The 27,127-nt window shown below is 42.1% G+C and overlaps 1 protein-coding gene across 16 annotated transcripts in view; it reads right to left on the minus strand.

Moving 5' to 3' along the window:
- RBFOX2 (RNA binding fox-1 homolog 2) overlaps positions 1–27,127 on the minus strand; it is a 257,860-nt gene that overhangs the window by 132,347 nt on the left and 98,386 nt on the right. Inside the window, exon 1 of one of the 16 annotated variants that reach the window (XM_042469494.1) lies at positions 22,667–23,143. The exons of 14 other annotated variants lie outside the window; for them this stretch is intronic. In XM_042469494.1, coding sequence (XP_042325428.1) covers positions 22,667–22,711 — 45 coding nt within the window. In that variant the 5' untranslated portion in view covers positions 22,712–23,143. Of the gene's footprint in view, positions 1–1,853; positions 2,075–22,666; positions 23,144–27,127 lie in introns of those variants that run through there. One more of the 16 variants, XM_042469495.1, reaches the window with a different exon arrangement.

A 27,127-nucleotide genomic window follows, 5' to 3' on the forward strand; every position in this document is an offset into this window, starting at 1 on the left:
CGTTCCCTGATAAGCTTATAGCCTTTTCCTCTTTCTTTGTGCACTCCAAGAATCTTATCTCAAGCCATGACATATGCCTATCTTTTCATCAAAGTTTCCTAGACACTTCTGTATGTTCACCCTGAGGTTGTAGCTAAGAAAACAGCCACACCATGGGTTCAAATGTACAAAATATTATACACAAATTAAACAAAACACAGACCACTTTCAAGTATATCAAACATGTTTATAATACCTGCATATGACCTATATTAAGATTTTTAAAGAGCTGGCTACAGCTGTACTACTAAAACTCATTAGATTTAGATGGTGACCTAGGGAACCCTCTGCAAATGTTTTCTATGTCCCAGGACAGGTATCCTAGATAAAAAGAAATATTATAATGGAACATTTAGTAAAGGAATGAAATCTGCCAGGACAGAGACTTTCCTTCCTTAAACCACTGAAATCAATGCAAGTCAGCTGGCTGAAGGAAGTCAAGCTGGTGTTACTACTTTTTTTAGCAATCTTCTCAACCCATCATTTGGAATATAGCACCCTTTGAGGTCAGATAACCAGGATCTCACTAAATCTTAATAAAAAGCAACCTAACAACAGCAATATATACACATGATCTTGTCCAAGTTACAAGTCAAGTGGAAGAAGGCTCCAAGTGGTGTGTCAAACTGGGATGGTGATTTCGCTTTGGGAATATCCCCTCAAAGGTATCCATCTCTGCATGGCACTGCAGGGCATTATATAACTACCAACAGTAAAGAAGTCCAGCTCTAATGATGCTGCCTCCTGACCTCCTCTGTTTATAGCCTCCCTCCCATGTTCTCCTTTCTCTTACCCTCTTGCTATGCCAACTTGGAGGTTTCCATGCTTTAAAAAGAAAAACAACCACCATGAACCTCAAGACGATCAGAGTAGCAAAAAGGACTTCTCAACAGTGGAGAAATTCCCCAATAAATCTTCACTTGCATTCCACGCAGGCACTGTTTCCCTGGCAAATCATAAGCATCTTCTTCCCTGTGTCTGCCTATAGCTGAAGCCCTCAGTTTGGAGGACATTCCTCACAGACAAGGCACCTGGAGAAAAGGGAAAAAATGACTGATGGCAAGGAGGGTGTTTACCTTTGTCCCGGAGAAGTCGCTGTTAAAATGGAGGACCCAGGTGAGCCTGCAAGGTTTGAGACCTGCGCAGGCAAGGAGGGGAGGGGGGCTTTGAGAGAGAAGGGATCCTCAAGGACCACGTCACCAAATGCCACCTCGAGAGCAAGTGCCCCAAGAAAACCCAAGCTGCTAGGAGCCAGGAGGGATTATGACATTAAAAAAAACCCTCCCCATATTCTTTCCCCCCCCCCTCCTCTTCTTCCTTTCCAACCTCATAGGATGGAAGAGCATGCCATCTTAGGAGGGATCCATTCTGGACAGAGAGGTGGGAGCCAGTCCCCCAGCTGCTTTGCCCAGCTGCTGTCCCCAGACCCCAGGGCAGGCAAAGGCATCTCCCCCCCCCCACCCAAGCCCCTCTTGTGCCACTGCAATGGGGTGGCAAGTCCTCCGCAGTCCCCTCCTCCACGCCAAGACAAAGAGGGAGACCGATCCCTTTCCTTCCCCTTCCAACCCGGGTCTTTCCTGAGCTGCAGCTGCACGGTACAGTACAGGAAACAGGGATGGGGCTGGGAAGAAGGCAGGGAGGAAAGAAGGGGGCCAGCCTGGGAGGGCTGCCGGCCAGCCCCACACAAGGCTCCATCCTGCAGCCAGGAGCATCCCAAGCCCCCCACTCCTTCTTTCTCTCCCTTCCATTCATTGCTCCCGGTGCCTTTTTCTCCCCATCTTTGGGGCTGGAGGGAGAAGGGGACCCCGCCTTACCTGAGTGACCATTTTCTTTTTCTCCATAAACCCAAGCGGGAGGGCGAGGAGGGGAAGCAAAGCACCCCTGGCTCCAGGTGGGCCTCTCGGGGGGGGGGGAGGAGGAGGAGGCTCCCCCTGGATCGGCCCCTCCTGGCTCCCTTTCTTGCCTTCTTCCTTTCTTCTCCTGGTGCTCGACTGCTTGCTCGCTTGCCTGCCTGCCTGCCTGCCTGCCTGGGCTCTTCCTCCTCCTCCTCCTCCTCCTTCCCTCTCAATGCAGCTCCCGCCCATCTCTCAGCCAGATGGCGAAGGCAAGGCCCGCCCCGCAGGCCGAAGGGAATTCATCAGCGCCAGCACCGCCTCCCTTCCTCCCTCCCTCCCGGGTGGGGGCAGAGCCACGCTGGAGTCAAGCCCCAGGAGGAGGTGGAAGGGCTGCTGCCACTCCTGGCATGGATGGCATCCTCCTCTGGCCCGCCGCAAGCCAAGAAGGGCTTCCCCGGCTCAGGCTCAGCAGGAGAAGGCGAAAAGGGAGGCTAAAGAACACGCTCAGAGATATCTCCATTCAGGCTTCTGAGTCTCGAACCAAAGGGAGGGAGGGCATCTTCAGGGTGGATACAAGTCTTAAGCTCAAAGGAAGACAAGGCACTACAAAAATGGAGGACATTCCAGGAGAAATGGAGGGCAGGACCCAAGGAAGGCTAAAGAACAGCCTCAGAGAAATCTAAAGTCATGCTTCTGAGTCCTGATCCAAGTGGAGGGCATTTTCAGGGGGGCCAGAAGTCCTAAGCTCAAAGAAAGACAAGGCACCACAAAAATAGAGAACATTCCAGGGGAAATGGAGGGCAGGACCAAAGAGAAGCCAAGAACACAATCACAGACATCTAAATTCATGCTTCTTGGTTATGCTTCAAACAGAGGGCATTTTAAGGGTGGCCAGAAGTCCTCCAGAGGACAAGACACCACAAAAAAATTGAGGACATTCCAGGGAAAATGGAGGGCAGAACTCAGAAGCTAAAGAAGACACTCATAGAAATCTAAATGCATGCTTCCGACTCCTGTTCCAAACAGAGGACATTCTCAAGGTGGCCAGAAGTCTTAAGTGCAAAGAAGAAGAAGGCACCACAAAAATGGAGGACATTCCTTTTTTATATATATATTTCATAGAAATACAAATTTATGCTTCTTAGTCATGCTCAAAATGGATGATGTTATGGAATTCCTCCTGGTGAAATGTAGGGCATGTCCTGGAAAGAGAGGACGTTGGGTCACCTTGGTGGACAGGTGTCAGCCTCCCATGGCAAAGGCTCGATTGGGAGGCTGAGGCATCTCATTGGAACAAAAGGATCCTCCGCAGGCCTTTTCATGCTCAGCAGGCACATGGCAGCAGCTCCAGCCATGCCGACCCAAAAGGACTGCCTGCAGTGTCACTGCTGCCCCCTCACCCAGGGCCAAGGTAGTTCCAACTGAACGCTTCCTTTGTCTGCCTGCAGGAGGCAGAGCGACCAGACATTCTCCTTTTCCAGGATACAGTATACCCTACATTTCAATTTTCTGTCCAGGAGGAATTTTGAAATGTCCTCCACTTTGAAGCAGGCCTAAGAAGGAAGAATTTACATGTATAGTAGTATTTTTTAGCTTTTATTTGGCAATGCCCTACAATTCCCATGCCTTGCCCTCCTTTGTAGTTATGACATCTGGTCACCCTGATGAGAGATTGAGAAGGAAAGGGTGACTCTTGCTTTTGGCTTTTCACCTCTCTTTCTTTCCCGTCCCACCCAAGACTGAGCTTCTATAGCCACCAAAATGAGAACTGGAAACTTGAGAAAGGAAGCAAGAGAGAGACAATTTGCTTCTCTTGGATGTGATTCGAGTTCATCTCATTTAGAGGGCTGCTGGAAAAAAAATTATTGCAGATTATTCCCAAAGAGACTTGCCTCCCCTGTCCAGCATTTGCAGGCCTCATTCCATGATGTTTGTTGTTAACTGCCCCCAAGTCAGCCTCAACGCAAGGCGATCCTGTGAATGAGAAATCTCCATTCCTCCCTATCCTAAACCACTCTGCTTAGGTCCTGGAGGCTCAGGCCCATGGCTTCAGTGATTCAGTCTACCCATCTGGCAAGTGGTCTTCCTCACTTTCTGCTTCCCCCTACCTTTCCTAGTATTGTCACCTTTTCTAGTGAGTCATGCCTTCTCATTATGTGCCCAAAGTACAACAGCCTCGGTTTCATCACCTTGGCTTCCAAGGGGAGTCCAGGTTTGATCTATTCTAGGAACCATTTAGAGCCAGAGTGATATAGCGGTTTGAGCACTGGACTATGACTCTGAACACCAGGTTCGAATCCCAGCTAGGCCAGGTAAACCCACTGGGTGATTATGGGCAAGACACAGTCTCAGAGAATGACAACAGCAAACTCCCTCTGAAGAAACTTGCCAAGAAAATCACGTGATAGGGTCACCATAAGTCAGAAACAACTTGATGGCATAGGACAACATAACCCTTTTATCTTTTTGCCTGTCCATGGCATCCTCATCATTCTTCTCTCAAATGAGTTTATTTGTTTTCTGTCTCTTTCTTCACTGTCCAGCTCTCACATATGCATATGGTGATGGGAATATAATGGCCTGAATGATTCTAACATTAGTGCTCAGTTGTATATCTTTACACTTCATAGGTGCCCTTCCTATTCCTAGTCTTGTTCTTATTTCTTGACTACAGTCTCTGTTCCAATCAATGTTTGATCCTAGGTAGGGAAAATCTTTATTTCAATTTCCTCATTATCTAGACTGAATTTATGTGGTCATTTTCCCCCTTTATGCTCAGCAGTAAGCCTACTTTTGCACTTCCTTCCTTTTCCTTCAATAATAATAATAATAATAATAATAATAATAATAATAATAATAGAGTTTATTTATAATATCTTCCCGCCTCTCTCAATTGGATCGAGGTGGGATCACAACAGAGTTTTAAAAATACAATTAAAGCATTACAATATTATTATCACACAAGTTAAAACCACAGTTAAAAACATAAAATCAACAATCATGGGGTCAGATGCTCTCTTTCAATACAGAAACAGTCTGTAATTTCATAGACGGTCAGGTGGGTATGCACATCAAAAAAGCTCTGTCTTAACTGCCTTCCTGAAAGTTTCCAGGGATGTAACAAGGCAGATCTCCTCTGGAGTCCATTCCATAGTGTGGGGGCAGCTATACTAAATGCTTTTTGGTAAGTAGAAACATATTTAGATGCTGGTATCTCTAACAATTTCTTCCCATTTGTTCTAAGAGTGCAGGGCGGATTGTATAGGGAGATGCATTCCCGTAGGTAATTCGGGCCCAAGCCATGTAAGGCTTTAAAGGTAATAACCAACACCTTGTATTGTGCCCGGAAGCTAATTGGAAGCCAGTGTAGATCTTTCAGAATAGGTGTTACGTGGTCAAATCTCGAGGATCCAGTGACCAACCCGGCTGCCACATTTTGCACTAATTGGAGCTTCCAAACTTGATACAAGGGTAGCCCCATGTAGAGTGCATTGCAGAAATCAAGATGAGAGATTACTAGAGCATGTACTACAGCTTCAAGGTCCTTTCGGTTGAGGTAGGGTTGCAGTTGGCGTATCAAACGAAGCTGATACTGGCCGTTGCATCTACTCGAGATGACAAATGTAGAGACAGATCCAGAAGTACTCCCAAACTGCGAACTTCATCCTTCAGGGGAAGTGTGTCCCTGTCTAGGAGTGGTTGACAAATTTCCTTCCCCGGGCCTAAGGATCCTATGGCAAGTACCTTCGTTTTCTCTGGATTCAGTCTGAGTTTGTTTTTCCTCATCCAGCCCATTACCAACTCAAGGCAGGGATTCAGAGGGGAGATGTCATCCTTAGTCACTGTAACAGTCGGGGACATAGAGAAGCATATTTGGGTGTCATCAGCGTACTGATAACCCCACGCCCCATGTCTCCAGATGATCTCTCGCAGCGGTTTCATGTAAATGTTAAACAGCATGGGGGACAAGATGGCGCCTTGGGGGACACCAGATGTTAGCTCTTTTCTGGAAGAGCAACTGTCCCCCAGCCTCACCATCTGGAACCTGCCCGAGAGGTAGGATCTGAGCCACTGGAGAGCAGTGCCCCCATACCCAACTCCCTCAGGTGTTCCAGAAGGATACCATGGTTGATGGTATCGAAAGCCACTGAGATGTCCAAGAGCACTAACAGGGTCACACTTCCCCTGTCTGTGCCTAGACGGAGATCATCAATTAAGGCGACCATGGCTGTCTCCACTCCGTATCCTGCCCTAAAGCCAGTTTGAAATGGGTCCAGATAATCGGTTTCATCCAAGGCAGCTTGGTGTTGGAAGGCCACTGCTCTCTCAATCACCTTGCCCAAGAATGGTAATATGGAGACCGGTCTATAGTTATTTCTCTCCAGGGGATCTAGGGAGGGTTTTTTAGAAGTGGTTTGACCACTGCCAATTTTAACTGAGATGGAAATTTGCCCTCCCTAAATGATGCATTAATTATGGACTGCAATAATGCAATCATAGCATTCCCTCCCTGGGCGGATGGGCAAGGATCGAGAGCGCATGTTGTCTTCCTTACACTTCCAAGGAGCTTGTCCACTTCATTGGTACTTACAGACTCAAAGTGATCCAGTCTAACATGGTCCACGGAGTCTCTGGACACCTCTCTTATTATTTCTGTTATAATGCTGGCGTTGAGATCAGCCTTTATCCGAGAGATTTTTGTCTGCAAAGAAGTCATTGAAAGCATCACAGCAGGCTTTTGTTGGTTGAAATAAAGGGTTCAGGGTGGGAGGCAGTTGGGTTAGCCCTCTAACCACCCTGAACAGCTCTGCTGGACGGGAATCTGCAGACGCGATACGTGCAGCATAGAAAGAATTCTTTGCTGCACCTATCACCACTCCATAAGACTTCAATAAGTTCTCAAGGATTGTCTTGTCGGATAAGCACTGATGTGCTCTAGTCATTGCGTGGCCCGCTTCATCTGTCGGAGGTCTTCCGTATACCAGGGTTTTTTATTCGAAGCGGGCCGGAAAGGATGCTTGGTAGCGATACTGTCTATAGCCCTGGTAATGTCGTTGTTCCAGGTTTTCCACTAGTAGTATGGTGTCATCCGCCTATCTTAGAATGTTGATGTTCCTTCCTCCATTCTTCACTTTGCCTTTTTCTGAGTCCAAGCCTGCTCTTCCTATTATATTTTCTGCATGGAGGTTGAATAGATAGGGTGAGAGAAGGCAGCCGTGCCTGATCCCTTTGCCAATATGCTTATTCCATTTTTGTTGTTAACTGCCCCCGAGTCAATCTCAACCCATGGCGACCCTGCTAATGAGACATCTCCAAGACCCCCTGTCCTCTACTACTCTGATCAACTCCTGCAAACTCATACTCATAATCTCTTTAATAGAGTCCATCCATCTTGCATGCAGCCTTCCTCTCTTTCTACTTCCCTCTACCTTCCCTAGCATTACTGTTTTTTCCAATGATTCATGCCTTCTCATGATGTGTCCAAAGTATGACAACCTGAGTTTTGTCATCTTGGCTTGATCTTTTCCAGGACCCATTTGCTGGTCTTTTTGGCCATCCATGGAATCCTTAGCACACTTCTCCAGCACCACATTCCGAATGAATTGATTTTTCTCCTATCCTCCTTCTTAACTGTCCAGCTCTTACATCCATACATGGCAATAGGGAATACAATGGCTTGTACAATTCTAACTTTTGTGCTCAGTTGTATATCCTTGCATTTTAGGATCTTCTCTAGTACTTTCATAACTACCCTTCTCATTCTTAATCTTCCTTCTAATCTACTTCTCCCTACATGTTTCCTGTTCAACCTATTAAAATGTTTGGGGAGGAATACTAGGATTTGTAGATTTTTATAGTTTTTAATGGGTTTTTCAGGCTATGAGGCCGTGTTCTAGAGGAGTTTGTTCCTGACGTTTCACCAGCAGCTATGGCTGGCATCTTCAGAGAATGTTGAAATGGAAAAGAATGGAGTATATATACTGTTGGTTGAGAGGAGGTGATTTGTTTGTCCAGCGTGGTTTATTACATGTTCTGCTACTTCTGATTCTTCTGGCTGACCCAATCTACAGTGTCTCGTGTTCCTTGATTTGTGTTTGAACACTGTGTTTGGTGGTCCCTATGTAGGCTTGTCTGCAGCTGCACGGTATGCGGTAAACTCCTATAGCTGTGAGAGGGTCTCTCCTGTCCTTTGCTGAGCGCAGCATTTGCTGGATTTTCTTCCATTTGTAGACTCTGGTTAGTACTTGGATGGGAGACTGCCAATGAATACTGAGTGCCGTAGGCTATATTTAAGAGGAAAGAACTGGCAAAACCACTTCCTGAGTATTCCTTGTGTAAGGAAACCCTATATAAAATTCATGGGGTCACCAAAAGTCAACAAGCGACTTGAAGACACACACCCACACCCAAGGAACCTGATAACTTGCATACATCCCCAGAGGGAACTGATACAGTAGATGACTTAAAACTAAATTTGAACTAATTTAATGCAAACCTGTAAATACCCAAGGGCAATATCTACCTATATCAGATCTTTCACAGACATATCCATCCACCTTTTGCTACAGCAGTTGAATCAATCTGTAATACTGAGATTAACTGAAAGAAAGAAGTTGGCAGCATGAGCTTTTATAGACTACAGTCTACTTCCTCAGATGCATTTACACTAAATGCATCTGAAGAAATAAGACTGTAGTCTATGAAAGCTCATGCTGCCAACTTCTTTCTTTCAGTTAGGGCCAGAACAGACCAGCATAAAAAGCCGGCTGTACAGACAATGCACGTCCCAATCCACCTGGAAGCCAGTTTCCGGGCACTGTGGCAGAATGGCGTTTATACTCTGCATGCCACTGGAGCACCTTAAAGCCAGCTTCCAGCCATGGTGGGGAGGAAAAGCTGGCTTTTTGCTGGCACAAAAAGCAGCAGCTCTTTGCTGTTCCTTTTTCAGCTGGCAAAAAGGTGGATGGGGCTATGGCGTGTGGTTGCCATGGCCCCAATATACCTTTGGAAGGGGCGCCCCTTAGTCTCAAAGGTGCTACAAGATCTCTCTACATACTGATTCTGCAGACTAACACAGCTATATCTTTGAATTCATCCTACCACTGACTATTACCTATAATGATAACTCATAATAATGGCATGCAGAGCAGTTACATATTGTATATTAGATCAAAACTGGAAAAAGCTTTACAGATGTCTGAAGCTATCTTTGACCAGAGATAAATACAACCCATCAAAATGCTGTTCATATCCATATTCCCACTACATTTCACACAACTATACTATCAGATAGTTGTTTATAACATAATCCCTCTAATTAAAAATAAAGGTTGGAGCTCTGGAAGAAGAGATGTATTTTTAAGCATAACCAGGGAATATTCACATGGAAGATCCGTTTTCTTCCAAACTGAATTATTTTTTTCCCTTTGTGGTACCTCTTGGGAACTCAACAGTATCCCTTGAAATGAAGCAGCTTCATGACCAAGCCGTGTTTACCTTCACACTTATTTTCTGTTTAAATTTATACTTAACTTACAGGGCCTGCAAAATGTTGCAGTATCGAGAGTTCCTTTTCAGTGTTCCAGTTAGCCAGGTATGCCCAGTCAACAGTATTCCATTCCATCCATGACTAAGCTTGCTTGTTTTTCTCAACAGTCAATCAGCATACCATAACCAATGAGAACACATGGTTGTCACTGGGCTACCAGGTTCTCCTCTTACAAAGGTCACCTTCCTCGCCTTGCCCCCAACCCTCTTGATAATCCCCTTTTGTGGGTGAATCTTGCCTCTGGTTATATAAAGCTGCACATTATCAAGGAAATGAGATGTACAAATCCCAACTCTCCTTCCCTCTCTGCATAGATAGACATAATTATATCTTTTAACATCCTGTTGTCTACTGCCATTGCCCGAATGGCAAATCCAGAAATATTTTCTTATAGTATGCTGTGGTATTTTAGCAGTATATAAATCTGTACAAATGAATAAAATAAATAGCTAGACATTAGTAGCATGCTTTCTTACTTGGAAGCAAATCCCAGGCTGCATCTGCACTGCAGAAATAATGGAGTTTAACACTACTTTAACTGCCATGGCTCAATGCTATGGATTCCTGGGATTTGTAGTTTGGTGTGCCACCAGAGCTCTCTGACAGAAAAGGCTACATATCTCACAAAACTACAAATCCCAGAATTCCACAGCACTGAGCCATGACAGTTAAAGCATTGTCAAAGAGCGATGTCAGTTAAAATGGTGTCAAACTACATTATTTCTGCAGTGCAAATACAGCCCCAGTAAACCCAATGAGGTTTCCCTGTGGATCTGTTTGAATGCATCGCCCATCTATTGCAAAGGGGCTATTGATGCAGAATTGTCACCTTCTATGATAAGATGCAGGGCTGAGTCATACACATGTAAACTTTGTTCCATATCCTATCACCTGCTCACTTTCTTATCAAGTGATGATTCATAGCTGAGTATGTAAAGTGCCTTAACTGCACTGCATAGTTTTGAGGGGCTCTCCACCTAGCTATTCAAGGCATTATTTGATGGTACAGCTGTCACATGACAAAATTTTCAAGTGTACAGTCTACATCCCACTCCCATCAGGTCAATATTTAATATAATAAATAGAGCAGGTTTTGCTCTGCAGCAGTGGAGATGGGGAAGCCATATGCCAAGAGAAATTAGTAGTTATGCATTAAACTAATGCCTCCCAAGTTGTGGTCTATCACCTATTGGTATTGGTGGGAGAGCAGCATTACATGAGTGAGGCTGCAATCAGCAAAAGGGGAAACAAAATGGATGAACAAATTGCAGGGGGAGAGAGAACAAAGAAAAAGTGTGCTGATACAGCTTAGTACCTTCATTTTGTTTCTTTTAAGATAATCCGGTATTAAATGTCAGACTCCGTCTGTATCATGAAAATGCTTACAGATAATAGAAAAGTTCCAAGCAAGGCACTGGCTTCTGTTAGCCATAGGCTATTACATAGCCCACAAGCTGCCACTGTTTATGTGGCCTTCAGGGAGGTCCCTGATGAAGTGCTCAACATTAAGGAAAATGTGGGGAACCAGTGCATTAAATAATATTTTATCTTATATCCCAGTGAATTTGAAATTACACATGTATCACTAAATTAGCTAGTTAGGGGTGAAATAGACTGCCCCAAAGAAGCAGCTTGAAGCCACCCCTGAGAAAGCCGGGTTGGGGCCGCAACAACTGCATTCCGCAACTCCAATCCGCCTTTTTGCCAGCCTAAAAATAAGTAGCAGAATGCCACTCCTTTTCAAGCTGCCAAAAAAGCTGGCTTTTCTCTCCCTGCCACAGCTTTATGTGCTCATGCGGCGTGTAAATGCCATGCTGCTGGAGCACCCTGAATCCAGCAGTCAGGAGGCATGGATCCAGCTTCCCGGGCGAGTTGTGGATGTGCGTCGTGCCACACTCTCAAGCTGGCTGGAAGCTGGCTTTTCATGCCAGTCTGCACCATCTCTTAGTTAGTTATTAGTTAGTTAGGGGCAAAACAGACCACCTCTTTGCGCCAGCTTCTGGGTAGCTTCAGAGCACAGCATATTGATGCTGCATGCTCTGAAGCCATACAGAAGCCAGAATCACACTGCTCGCCAATCTACACGCGGGCCAGCTTCAGGGCACTCTGGCAGGACTGCATTTACATGGCACACGAGTGCTGTAAAGTTGTGGGAGGGAGGGAAAAGCCGGATTGGGGCTGTGGCGTGCAGTTGCCATGGCTCTAACACAGCTCTCTCAGGGGCAGCTTCAAGCTGCTCCTTTGGGGCAGTCTGTTTCACCCCTTATTTAATAAGAAACTTTTCTATCCCATCTTTCCTTTCAAAACATGCCTGATGTGGTGATCAGCATAAAGCCAGAGAACAATTTTAAAATGATCAGGCTAGCCAAGAAGAGATCAAAACAAACTAATTAGATAAATTAAATGCTATTGTAAATTTCTTAGGCAAAATCTGTCTTTTTAGTTCACTGCTTATACTCAACTATAAGTCATCCTCATGTATAAGTCAAGGACAGGGGTTGGGGCCAAAATTATGGTTTTAGATATAACCCATGAATATGTCAAGGGTAAAACCTAGGGACATATAACAAAAGATATAAAGGACGAAGCAAAGGAAAATGATACCAAAGAACTTACAAAATTCCAGTAGGCATAGGAACTATGGTAAATGGTGGCTATGTGATACGTGGAAGAAGCTACCAGGCACAGGTACAGCTAAGAAAATGCATACATCAAAAAGGATGAAAAGGGAAAGCAAAGAAAATGGCAGCTACATTAGCAATGATTATAGCCTTTAACTTTGTTATAAATTTGTGATATGAACATCTATCAGGGAAACCAGGTGGAGAGCATCTGGGTAAAAATTAAAGGGGAGGGAAACAACAAGGATGTTACGGTGGGAGTCTACTACAGACCCCCAAGTAAGATTGAGGAATTGGATGATATCTTTCTAGAACAGATGACCACACAGTCAGAAAAGAGAGATGTAGTAGCGATGGGCGACTTCAACTATCCTGATATGTTGGAAGTCAAACCAGCAAATCCTCAAGGCCTAGCAAATTCCCACTTGCCTGGAAGACAATTTCATGGTCCAAAAGGTGGAAGAGGCAACAAGGGGTCAGCTATTTTAGATCGGATCCTAACCAACAAGGATGACTTGGTTAATGGGGTGCAAGAGGTGGGATCATTAGGTGGAAGTGACCATGTTCTCCTGGAGTTTTGTACAGTGGAAAGGAGAAGCCAGGCATAGTCAGACACGAATCCTAGACTTTAGGAGAGCGGATTTCAGTAAACTTAGAGAAGTATTAAGGGCGATTCCATGGTCAGAAATACTAAAAGATAAAGGAGTTCAGGACGGATGGGACTTTCTCAAAAGGGAGATACTGAAGGCACAATTTCAAACAGTTCCAGTGAAGAAGAAAAACGGGAGGTGTCTCAAGAAACCAGGATGGATGACTAAGGAACTTCAACCGAGCTAAGTTTGAAACGGAACATGTATAAGAAATGGAAAAAGGGGGAAATCACAAAAAAGGAATTCAAAGAAATAGCAGGCATGTGTAGGGGTAAAGTCAGAAAAGCTAAAGCACAGAATGAACTCAGGCTTGTAGAGAGGTTAAGAACAATAAAAAGGGCTTTTTTGGATATGTCCGCAGCAAAAGGAAGAAGGAAACGGTAGGGCCACTGCGTGGAGAAGATGGCAAAGGCTAACAGAAGACAAGAAAAGGCAGAATTACTCAACACCTTCTTTGCCTCAGTCTCTCAGAAAAGGCAAAGGGTGCCAACCTGAGGATAATGGAGCAGAGGACAGGATAGGGGCATTTCAGTACAAATAAGTAAAGAGATAGTAGAGAAACACCTTATTAATCTAAATGAATTTAAGTCCCGGGACCAGATGAACTCCATCCAAGGGTATTAAAAGAACTGGCAAATGTAATATCGGAGCCATTGGCAATAACTTTGAAAACTCCTGGAAAACAGGAGAGATCCCAGCAGACTGGCGGAGGGCAAACGTTGTCCCCATCTTCAAAAAGGGGAAAAAAGAGGATCCCAACAATTATCGTCCAGTTAGTCTGAAATCAGTACTAGGAAAGATTCTGGAGCAGATCATTAAACAGAGAGTCGTGAACATCTAGAAGGCAATGCCATAATCACAAAAAGTCAACATGGGTTTCAGAGAAACAAGTCATTGCAGACAAACCGACCTTTCTTGATAAAATTACCAGTTTGGTAGATGAAGGAATGCTGTGGATATAGTATATCTTGATTTCAGTAAGGCCTTTGACAAAGTTCCCATGACATTCGCAAACAAGCTTGTAAAATGTGGGCTAGACAAAGGAACTGTTACATGGATCTGTAATTGGTTGACCGGCCGAACCCAAAGGGTGCTCAACAATGGCTCCTTTTCATCCTGGAGAAAAGTGACCAGTGGGGTCCCACAGGGCTCGGTCCTGGGCCCAGTGCTATTCAACATCTTTAGCAATGACCTGGATGACAGAATTGGAAGCATACTATCAAATTTGCAGATGATACCAAATTAGGGGGAATAGCTAATACCAGAGGACAGGATCAAGATTCAAAATGACCTGAATAGACTAGAAAGCTGGGCCAAAGCTAACAAAATGAAATTCAACACGGAGAAATGTAAGGTATTGCACTTAGGGCGAAAAATAAAATGCACAGATATAGGATGGGTGACACCTGGCTGAATGAAACTAGTGTGAAAGGGATCTAGGAGTCCAGGTAGACCACAAGTTGGAACATGAGTGAACAGTGTGATGCGGCAGCTAAAAAGGCCAATGCATTTAGGCTGCATCAATAGAAGTATAGTGTCTAGATCAAGAGAAGTAATAGTGCCACTGTATTCTGCTCTGGTCAGGCCCCACCTAGAATATGTGTCCAGTTCTGGGCGCCACAGTTCAGAAAGGACATTGAGAAACTGGAGCGTGTCCAAAGGAGGGCGACAAAAATGGTGAAAGGTCTGGAAACCATGCCCTATGAGGAACGACTTAGGGAGCTGGGCATGTTTAGCCTGGAGAAAAGAAGGTTAAGAGGTGATATGATCGCCCTGTTTAAATATTTGAAGGGAGTGTCATATTGAAGAGGAGCAAGCTTGTTTTCTGCTGCTCCAGAGAACAGGACTCGGAACAATGGATGCAAGCGTGCAGGAAAAGAGATCCACCTGAACATTAGGAGGAACTTCCTGACAGTAAGGGCTGTTCGACAATGGAATGCACCCCTCGGAGGGTGATAGAGTCTCCTCCTTTGAGGTCTTTAAACAGAGGCTGGATGGCCACTGTCAGGGATGCTTTGATTTGGATTTCCTGCATGGCAGGGGGTTGGACTGGATGGCCCTAGTGGTCTCTTCCAACCTACGATTCTATGATTCTATGAAATGTGGTAACTTTGCCGGATTTAATCCAGAAAAGCTGACAACATACACAGATGTCTATTACATTTTCCAAGCCCAATTCCTCTTGGCACTTTTTTTGGAAAGCATCAAACTGCGCCTTTTCCCACCCACACATTCAAAAACTGTGTTTTTTGATGTAAACCGCTTTGATCATTGGAAAAGAGGTATATAAATAAAGTATTAGTAGTAGTAGTAGTAGTAGTAGTGGCACAGCAATGGAGAGAGCAGAGGGGTTGGGGGGTGCTTCTTTTAAGTGGTCCCACAATGGACTATATTCTCACCTTTCACACTCAACTCACTCTACACTGCTCATTCTATTAACTCACCCTCAGATAAAGGGATGGTTCCTTTTTTGATAAGAGTTAAAGTACAAGACTTACATTGACCCATGGATAAATCAACCCAGGCTTTTAGGGTCAAGTTTTTGACTAAAATTCCTAGACTTACACTTGAGTATATATAGTATGCTATTTTGTAAATACCATGTGCACTGATGATACTAATGAAAGTCTCAATATTTTTGAACTCTGTCTCCCCCTTCAGCTTTTTATAACATGAATAATTAGACTCAGCACCAATTTGGCAAGATTAAAAGGTTATCCCATGGATTTTAATCCAATCTGGAAATTATGAAGTCACAGGTAATGGCAGGGGGAGATACTATTACAGAATATAGTGCACCAAGTGCCAAATAATCAAAAACAATATTTTGGAGAGAAAAAAGAATCAGAATACAGAATACAAGGATGATGAAATTTGCATATCATGCAAATGGAAATAAAATTAAGGTCATTTCAATGAATATTTGTGTCTTGCATAAAAACCTACACTTCTTTCAAAAGATAAAGAGGATTATTCTGTGAAGAAAAGCCTATATCTGAACAGCCAGCCTGACGTGTTTATTCTATCTAGAATACCTTTCAGCACTTTGTTAAATAATTCACAAGTATAAAACAAACAAGATAGAACGAAATTTTATATTCAGCTGATAAACACACAGAAAATATGGGGCAGGGACAGAACAACAACTTTCTATGAAAAAATTTTAAGGACAGGCACTACACACACAATTTTTTTTAAAAAAAACATGAAGATGCTAGGCCAAGTCAACACAACTTTCTCATTAGTCAACACAACTTTCTCATTTCAAATCCATTCCCTCTTCCAAGTGATTATGTAATAACATGTACTACAAGAAAAATGCAGATATTTAGCCTACCCATTTAACCCCCTGCTGCCAGCTTCTATATACATCCACCAGACTCTGGATACATCTAGACCAGTCTTTCCCAAATCTGGTAGCTGCTGGATTACCACTCCTATCCTTCCTGATCATATTGGCTAGTGATAAAGAATATTGTAGCTGCAGCCTAAATAGCATAAAGGCACTAGATCCCATCTTATCTTGGAAGCTAAGCAGGGGAAGCCCTGGTTAGTACTCAGATGTGAGACTGCCAACAAATATCAGGTACTATAGGCTATATTTCAGAGGAAGGTACAGTACTGACAAAACCATTTCTGAATATTTATTGCTTAAGAAAATCCTATGAAATTCAGGGGGTCACCATAAATCAATAGATGATTTGAAGGCGCGCACACATACACAGAGTTGCCCTTTGGGTCAAGAGGGGACCAAAGCTGTAGAAAAACTGCTGAAAATATGTACCTGGTTAACACAGAATGAAACAAAAACTAATAGGAAAATAGAGAGTAGGAACAGCCAGGAATAAGGAACCTTTTCGTGTATGTGTGTGCACGCATGCTCGCATGTGTACACATACTTACTTTCAAACACATGCTCAGTCATCATTTACCAATCCAAGCCTCAGGCTATGAAAGCAAGACCCAGGGGAGAAACAGATGGCCCCAATTGGGCAGCTTGGACCAGCCTCAAATAAGGGTGGATTGAGGCAGTGGCAAACAGACACACGGCCCCAATCCAGCCAGTTTCCGCCACAGATAGGAGCAGAAAAAATCCATTCCTATTTGGGGCAGAGAAAAGCTGCCCGTTTGCCTCAGGAGCCAGCTTTTCGCCAGCTCCACATCATGTGGCGTCTAAATGCCACGCCCCCAAGTCACCATGTAATTGCTGGCGTGACTTCCAGGAAACCTGGGGATGTGGTGTGTGTGAACGCCATGCCTCCAAGCTGGCTTGAAGCCGGATAAAGCTGCCCATCTGTTCCAGCTCTTATACTGTCTGTTCACAAGATGTTAGCATTTATATAATATATTTCAGATTTTCCAAGTGTTCCACATACATTCTTTTCCAGTCCAATACAACAACTGTAAAGTAAGTTTGTGTGCTGTTCCCAAGACTAACTCCACATTGGAGGGGGAGAGCAAAGAGCTTTCTGGTGCTCATCCATATGTCAGAATGCTATCCTTCACTGTCTAATTTGTACAAGACTAAAGGAGAAGTGAGCAAGCTTACTCAAGTGGTGGCAAGAGTGTTACTTCTTCCAAGGACCACTGGGAAGCAGCCATTGTAATTGAACAGAATGTTGTTTTGCTGCAGACCAAAACAACATAACACTAAGACACTATGGGTAATTATGACAGTTTCCTAGTGTTCATCCAAACAGTGCTAGAAAAGGGAGCACAGGGTATTGGAGATGGCAGCAGTACCAACAGCAGCAAGGGATCCCCCAGTTTCTGCTCCAGATGCCACCTGCTGGCGCCAGGAGAGTTATAAGAGATGTGAAGTCCTAGGTGGAATATGGGGAGGGGGTGTTAAAAGATTTCTTTCCCCAAAACTAGAGGAAACTCTAGATTATTAAATATTTTATTACCAGTTGATGAATAAAATGTATAAGGGAAGGTGTTTGTGCATTGCTAACTGGCCTTTACTCCCCCGGAATGATTTCTAAATACACTCAGGGCTCAGATATTTGGATTCAGGCATGCAGTACGATTTCGCCAAACACAATCTGAATCAGTGATTCCCAAATTCTAGTCCTCTAGATGTTTTGGACTTCAGCTCCCAGAAGCCTCAGCCAATGGCCAATGGTCTGGGATTCTGGGAGCTGAAGTCCAAAACACTTGGAAAGCCAGAGTTTGGGAATAACTGAGCTAGATAGTGATAATTTTTTTTGAATGACACAGTATTCTACTCCTGTTGTTTCTTATCAGCATCAGATTCCTCCCTTCTTCTGCCACATGTGAAAGAAACTGAGCAATGTTTGAGAATGTATCAGATCAAGATACAAACAAGCTCTCTAGCAAAAATTAAACACTGTTAAAAGTAATGCCAAGTATTATGTTTGTAATTATTATCCAAATAAACTATACTTTTAAGTTTCACAGGGATGAAACACACAGTAAAATAAAGTGGTTTCCAGCCATTTTGAAGGTGAGGTGTTTAGATGATGCAGGAGACGAAAGTGGGTGGAAAGTGAATGAAGCTGTTATGATGATTTCTCCACTTTTGACTATGATTGTTGGCTAATTGATGAACTGCTATTTTAGAGAACTAATAGGAATGTTGGTTAATTCAGTATTAGTATTTTATTGATTGTATTTTACATTATGTATCATTTTAATGATGTAATCCCGCCTCGATTCGTGGGAGAGGCGGGAAATATAAATAAACTTTATTATTATTATTATTATTATTATTATTATTATTATTATTATTTCCCATCTACCATTTGGATATCACCTGAAGCACCTCCTCTTGAGCAGAGACAGGAAAAGAGAATGGGATTAATGCATTTACTGTATATAATCAACTAGAAGTTGACCTACTGCAAGGGCAGGTTTTGGGGCCAAAATTACAAATTTTGATAGGACCCATAGATAAATTGAGGGTAAAACTTAGGGGCATATAACAAAAGTTATAAAGGACAAAACACAGGAATATGATATGAAAGAACTTTTAAAAATTCCAGCAGGCATAACTGTTTCTGCTCACCTAAAGGCTGGATGGATGAGGAGGGAACTATGGAAAGTCATGGCTGTGTGACGTGTGGAAGAGGTAACCAGGTACAGGTAGGAGTAAGAAAATGTGCATATGTCAAAAGGGATAAAAAGGTAAAGGAAAGAAAATGGTGACTACATTAGCAGTGATTATAGCCTTTGATGTTAATGAGATAACTTTGCCTGATTTTAACCTGGAAAAGCTGACAAACATACACAAATGTCTTATTCAGATTTTTCAAATCCTAATTCCACTCAGCACTCCAATGATCTTCTACTGCCACCATTTTTCCACCCAGGCATTCGAAAAGGCCAGAAGCAATGCCATAGCAGAGAGAGTGGGGTGTGTGTGTGTGCCTTTTTTAGGTGATCCCAGGATGAACCAAGTTCTCACCTTTCAGCACTCTACACAGAGATAGGGGTGCTTCTTTTTTTAGATAAGAGTTAAAGCACAGTACTTACAGCAACTCATGGATAAGTCAAGCCAGGTTTTAGGGTTGATTTCTTTTTTTGGCTAAAAATTCTAGACTTATACATGAGTAAATACAGTAGTTAATTGTGAATAAGATAAAATAGTTAATTCCATTTAATTTATGTTAGAAAGAGGGAAACAAAATTTAATTTTGTGGGTCCCATGCCAGAACAAAGGTAGCATATAAATAAAATAAATAATACTATTTAAATTATAAATCTGAACTAAAATCATTGCAAAATGAAGCTGAAAAATGCCTTATGTGATTTTACTTCCTGCCTCCTTTTGTTCCTCTTGAGTTTGGAAAAGAAGAAAATGGTTGCAGGAATTTCTGGAAAACTCCATTCCCTATCCATCCCACCAAAAACTCTTTCTTACTTTCCCCCCCCCCCCCCCCATATAATCTCATCTTCATGACCCCTATCCCCTTTAGCTTACCAATTCCTATGTGGAATTCAGCAAAAGTCCCACAGTGGAGAAATTCAACATTAAGTTTCCTGGATAGGCATGTAGATGCAAAGAAGACAACCATTCTTTCCCAAGCTGCCCTTACTACTTGTTGGTTTAAATCTTTTAACCTCAAAATTAGCTAATCTACCACACTTTAACCATGAACAAAAATAAACCAAGCGCCGGTACAGACAGACAAAAAGAGCTGGCTTCCCAGCAGCTTGGGGACATGGCATATGCATGATGCACATGCCCAAGACTCCGGGAACATGCCATGAAGCTGCCCTGTGCAACCATATGGCGGTGGCATTTTGGTGGCATTTAATAATAATAATAATAATAATAATAATAATTTTATTTATGTTTCCCCGCCTCTCCCAATGAATCGAAGCGGGATTACAAACTACTTGAAATTATACAAAACATACAATACAGTTCATACACATTTAGACACAGCACACTGCTGAAACTCAGAAAAAACGCTGCTACAGCAGCAAAGGGACCTTTCTCCCAGTGCAAAAAGGAGTAGCTTTCTGCCACTTCTTTTTGAGCCTGGAAAATGTCGGGTTGGGGGTATGGAGTGCGGTTGCTGCAGCCCCAACCCAGAGATCAAAGGGGCAGCAGTAAGTAGTAACATTGGATTTGCTGTGGTTTGAATGTTGTGATAAACTTGATTTTGCCATTTTACCACAGCATTGTATATAATGGGACTTGAGCATCCGCAGATTTTGTTATCAACAGTGGGTCCTGGAACCAAACCCCAGTGAACACTGAAGGCCCACTGTATACACACACACACACACACACACACACACACACACACACAGAGAGAGAGAGAGAGAGAGAGAGAGAAACCAATCTACTTTCTCGCCAAATTCACAGAGGTTTTTGTTGAAGAAATAAAAAGCCTATTTTGCCTTGTGGGATAAGATCTAAATTTTCTTACATTATCTATGTTTTGTACTGGCTCAAACAGGTGAGGATCATATCTGCAGTGTAGGCCTGTGTCCAGGAATAAAACACAAGTACTGTATAAATAATCTTGTTTGTGAGAATTGTAACAACCAACAGACAAATTTAATATAGGATTTCATGACTTAAAGTACAAAATATATTAATATACAGTACATACATGCACACATATAAGTTTCACTTTAAAAGTATGCAAAAAGTATTGGATTTCCAGAACTGCTTTAGCATATCTGATTCCTCAGTTCTCTAAGCAGTGGCTTAAGATAGATCTTCATTCCTCTGAATGTCAATAATTAACTATTCCTGCCAGCCTCAACAGCAGTGGATGAAAGAACTGAAACATGGGAAATCCAAAGAAAGTGTGCCCTTAAAGACCTAACAGTATATATTGGGTGTAACCTCATCAGTGAAGTGAATGTTAACCGAGTGTTCTATCAGCTATACCATACTGTGTAATTGGCACCAAAAACAAAAACTATGAACGAAAGCATAAGAAATATATAGATGAATCAGAAGCAGAAGGACATCCAGTATGTAGCTAGTTACCCAGCCTTATCTACTATCTTCCCAGACAAAATGAGGTTGCAAAAATAACTCACTACCAGTTCACAGGGAAGTACAGTACCAACTGATAGCTTTAGAATCTTTCAATTACTACAAATATATTCTTTCTGACCTAGTTCTTCAGAATGATTACATCTGATATTGGGACAAATGCACTATTACAGGAAATGATACATTACAATGGACCAGGGATAATTCTGGTGAATAAAATAATTGCAGCACGCCCCTATGCTTACCCACATTTACTTCCAAGTAATTGGGTATAGAAGTGCACCTATAAAGGGAGCTACTATAATACAGCAGATCTGACAAACATGACATTGAAAAGAAATAACAATGAAAAAATAAATGCTATCACACTTCTGGAAACTGAAAGTAGCTTATGTAGTAGCCCTCTTCATGCTGACTACTGAAGTAACAGTTGCAAATATCTCAAAGGAATTAAATTTGTTGTTCTTGCTACTGTTCTATACCAGCACACACACAGTCCTAAAAGCTCATGACTTGCCCAAAGCCACCCTGTTGGTTTCCATGGCCAAACAGAGATTCAAACTCTGGTCTCCACAGTCATAGTCCAATGCTCAAATCACTACACCATGCTGTCTCTCTTCCTATTAAATACAATAGCCTTTATTCAACTGTTAGTCCCCACTAAAGTAAATCTATTTCAGCTAAGAGACATAAATAGGTGTTGACTTACCATTCAGCAGTTGATTTAAATGTGTATTCTAACTGGGACTTGCAACTGGGGTTAGGCCAAAACAAAAAACAGTTACAATCAAATATAACTCCAAATTTCTAAAAATGATGACTAATCCTTGTGATATTTAGAATACCAGGCCCCTGTACTGGGACTGCCCTCCAAAAAGAGGAAAAAGAATGATTAAGTAAATACATATAATAAAACACTTCCCATTATTTTGACCATACTTTTAAAACAAGTCTGAAGGACTTAATTGAACCATTCAGTTTATTTCATTAGGACATTTACTCTTGACATAAGCAGCAGGAAGATAAAATGGATCACAGTACATGTGATGCATCATGTTGAGTGAGTTCTAGTTGGGAATACTACTCTTCTTGTTGCTGGAATTATTGCAGGGGGGCAATCGTCACATGCTCCTTAGTGATGGAGTACTTATCAACCAATAAGAATTTTTTCAAAGAATATCAGATGGTGAATTTTGGTCTTAACAAAGCTACATTTTACTCTTTAAAATGCAAATACATTCTGTATCAGAAACCATCATTTCAAATAAAAAAAAGCCCAGAAGACTTGACCCCTCCAGCTTTAAGTTCAGCTTCAACAAAAAGATAAACAAAAGTACATATGATCATGTGTATATGGATTTATACTGCACCAAAATAGCTGGGCTTGGAAAAAAATTACATTCTCCTCTCAAAGCAGCAAGGGGAACTAATGTTCAATGGGAATCACACACAACATGAAGAGGTAATGAGCTGTGATGTTTTCTACTTACCTGCACAACTGGGTATTGGTAATCCATACAGTATACACCATACATAGCCAAAGGGTTCTCCAGCTGCACAGCAGGTAGACAAAGAAACAGGAACTCTGAGTCTGCGTCTCCTACTCTTGCAGTCTTATACACAGGGCCCTGGCAGTGCTCTGCAATACTTGGCTCAGGCCTCTGGGTCTATACACAAGTTGAAACTAGCTCAGCTGAAAATATATATAAACTGTCTGACTGGCTTCAGACCTTCTGTTTTCCCAGTAGATCCAGGGCTGCTAAATCTAAATGCACATGGAACGACAGAAGCTCCTAAACCAGGTTTCCTAAACTGAGAACGAGCAACTGTCCTGCAATTCCCAGAAGCAAGCAGAATGACAGCCAGGAAGAAGGGAATGCAGTAATGGGCAAAGAGGGAGGAAACAAGTGAGCAAGCACATAAGAGCCAAAAGGATATACGTTTTGGGCACAAGGTGCGTCAGAGGGAACACACTCAATCTAGGACAGAAAAACATATGGAAGTGTCTCACCCTCCACCCCCAACCTCTTTTTTTTTTAACTGTCCCAGGGAGAGACAGGTGCTGGGATTAGCATAGCAAATCCTTGAGACGATGCAGAGGGAGGGAAAAGAAAGAAGCCACACTGATATCTGCAATGAAGGATTTTTTTTTTTTTACATAACCAGATATATGATGGTATCGTTTAACACCTCTCTCTCTCTCTCTCTCTCTCTCTCTCTCTGCATTTAACCCAGACAGAGACAGCTGCTTGAATCAGAACTGAAGTGGGAAAGGGAGAGAGAAGGAAAGAAAGCAATCTGAATCCACTGAGAGGCCTTGAGTTATGCAGGATGCATGTTCTCAGCTGTTCCAGTCAAACTTAGCAGGATTAATTCTGGCCGTCAGCAAAGGAGATGGGAGAGGGTGAGGAAGGGGGCTAGGTTTGGAAAAGCCAGCTGCTCTTCCCATTTTAGAAAACTTCCTTGTACCATTCCAAAAGCACACATTCCTACAAAAGGATGTTGGAGCTCTAACAGACATGGACAGATGCTAAATTAATCTGACAAAGACCAGCAGGTTCAGAAGTTGCTTTTGGAGTCATCGATGTCATGTGTGCTATTTGAAATTTGAGATCAGACCGTTAATTCTTAGAAGGCTGAAAGCAGCCTAAAGGGAGCAGTGAGGTATGGATAGTATACTTTCAGCAGGAGCAACATGTACTAAAATATATTTTGCTCTCTAAAGGAAGTTTAGACTGTCCTGAGTAACATTAAAATCCCATGGTTTGTCATATTATGTGCATTGCAAGGCCTAAGTAGCCTAAGGTGCCCAAATTCCTCAAATGTACAAACTTATTGAAATCTTTGAAATCAAATGGGGAAGCCAGACAAAAGTGTGAGCAATATCCATTGTCACTTCCTATGTTTTCCTACAGCTAGTAAAATCCATTAAATTGTCTACATTGAGGAAGGGTAATAGCATTAGCTGGTAAACGGCAGTTTGTGCAACAAAGGCCACTTGTCCCAGAATGATCATGGATCCAGAAATAGCCCAATGCTTCTTTGGGGACATTCTCAAGAACAGGCTGAATTTAATACAATCATCTAAAGCTAGCTGATGCAGGGGACAATTTTTTCCAGTGTGCCAGGGTCCACAACCATACTTCTGCCTATTGGCTACAAGTACAACTGGTCTTACTTTTCTAGTTGAACACAATCTAAAACCACTCTACCATCTCATCAATTATCTACACCTCTTCCTGAGCAATGATATCTCCTTTCCCACAGGGACTAAGTAACAAATCTTGGCCTGATTTACAGGGAAGATAGATACAGATGGACTGATTCAATAAAGGAAGCCATGCCCCCTAGGTTTGTAAGACCTTAGCAGAGCTGGGGGTAACAGGATCTCTTGGAGGTTTCTCATTCATAGGATCACCATAGATCCACAGCTGATGTGACTGCACAAAACAACAAACAGCATCTTATATAGAGTCCTTCAACATGAAGCAACAGCAAGCAACAAAAGACCAAATAATAGAGACCCAAAAGGGCAGGACCCCATAGCAGGCCCAGATATCAATTCTATCCAGATATATGCTCAATTAATATTGCTATGGGACCCAATAATATCAATCATAACATCAAATCATCCATCGTCAATGTCATTCTGCATTTTACATACAATGAAGATGTCAATCCCTATGATAGAGGTATACACAGGCAGAAATCTAGTATCAGAAAGAGAATTATTTAGGAACAGAGAACAAGGTAATACTCCAGGACAGTCTATTACTTGAGCTTAATGTGTCCATTCATGAACAAGAGAACTTCAAATGAAACTTATATTTCACAATCGCTACCTCCTGTTTGTGTATTTGTCTTCCACAGACACTACACACTGCATGATCTGATGAAGCAGACTACATTCCACAAAAGCTTATGCTAGAATAAACCAGTTAAGTTCAAAGGTACCACTGGATTCTTTTATACCTTATTATAAAGAAACTTCAAAGTGAAACTCTTGTGTCAAATAGCGGAATCCAGATATTCCAATTCTATTATCTTTGGTGTGAATTAGAATTACAGCATTTTATCCCAATAGAAGTGTTAAACAGCTTAATGATAGCCTCAACACTGCTTTATGAATGGCCACATCATCCTTTTACATACCTTTAAGCTTTAACAGAATTACTGCAATTATTTCTGCATTTTAATTTTCCTCATTACTGGTTCTGTTTCATGATATACACACACACATACACATATAATTATAGAATGCTATGATTCTATGAGTATGTATCTGTTGATTCAGAATAACACTTGAAGCACCTGATGAAATACAGTATATTTTAGTTCACAGAAGCTTGGGCCTACTGTCACATGTTTACTAGGCACTTTCAAGACAAAGTCTCTCATATTTACACTGAACATAACACTCTCATCCATACAGATGGGGTGGATTCAAAAGATGTTTCATGCCTTTTACAAGAGGGGTTGGTATTAGCTGCCTTGAATGGAAATTGTGCATTGATGTCTTAGAAACGCTTCTATAAAACCATATCCTCTTAGCTTTATTTCTCCTTTTCATCTGAATTATCATGAGAATGTACAGTGGACCCTTGTTATACGCTGGGGTTTGGTTCCAAGATCCCCCGTGTATAACAAAATCTGTGTATGCTCAAGTCCCATTAAATATAATGACATAGCAAAATGGTGTCTCTTATAAAAAATGGAAAATCAAGGTTTGATATTTGAAATTTATACTTTTTTTAACATTTTCAAACCATGTATGCTTGAATCTGTGTATAAAAATCAGTGTATATGAAGAGCCAACTGTACAGTTACTGATTTAGTGTCTTGATTTTATAATGGGCTACATGAAGAACAAGAGCCAGCATGGAATAGTGGTTTCAGTGTTAGACTACTACTCTGGAGACCAGGGATCTTGTAGCAGCTTTGAAACTACAGTAACTGAAAGAAAACATAAGCTTTCATAGACTTGAGTCTACATTCTCAGATGTATGCTCACACTACCAGCTTCCTTCTTTCAGTTAGTCTCAAAGGTGCTACAAGATCACTTTACATTCTGATTTTCCAGACTAACATGGTTATGCCTTTGGATTTTGGAGACCAAGGTTCAAATCACAGCCTACTCATGGAGACCCATTGGGTGACCTTAGCCAAGACACACACTTTCAGACTCAGAAAACCATGTGATAGGGTTGCCTTACAGTCACTATTAATCAGAAGCAACTTTCCATGGCTCCAGCCTATGAAATCCTGAGATTTGTAGTTTGGTGAAGTATTCAGCCTGGTCTGTCAGAGAGCGCTGGTGCCCCACCAAATTACAAACACCAAGATTTTGTAGGATAGAGTCATAGCAGTGAAAGTAATGTCAAACTGCTTTATTTCTGCAATGTGGATACACCAAGAGACTCTCCTCTGCCCCAGTTAGTGAATACCCTCAGTTATTGTTACCAACACTATATTCTTTTTGATGTCAAGTCAAAATTGACTTGTTTTCCCATGCATTTTCTGTTGGTTAATGATGCTGGATAATGGTGTTCCCAATTATAGGTATGTATCTTCTGTCTATTTTTGTTGTTTGTTTGTTATTATGTAAGTGTTTAAATAAATATAATTGTTAAGGGTTAAAATGCTACAAATTTCTGGATCTTTGTGGGTAACAAATTATCTAGCTTGGTGAAGAGTCCATTGAACTGCAAAAGAGCTCCAAATTGGCTATTTCCAAACTAGGTGAATGAAAAATGTGGTAAAATGTAGGCAAGAGTAAAGGCATATATATAGGCAAAAAAGTCTAGTTTTCACACATTGACCAATGAGGTCTCTATCAGCTTAGCCTGTGACTAAATGGAGAAGAGATCTTGAGGTCACAGTAGACAGCCTAGTTAAAATGTCACCTCAGTGAAAGGTAGCTGTGAAAAAGGTGAATTTTATAATATGAATTA

The sequence above is a fragment of the Sceloporus undulatus genome, chromosome 5, assembly GCF_019175285.1.
Source record: "Sceloporus undulatus isolate JIND9_A2432 ecotype Alabama chromosome 5, SceUnd_v1.1, whole genome shotgun sequence".
NCBI classification, from domain to species: Eukaryota; Metazoa; Chordata; class Lepidosauria; order Squamata; family Phrynosomatidae; genus Sceloporus; species Sceloporus undulatus.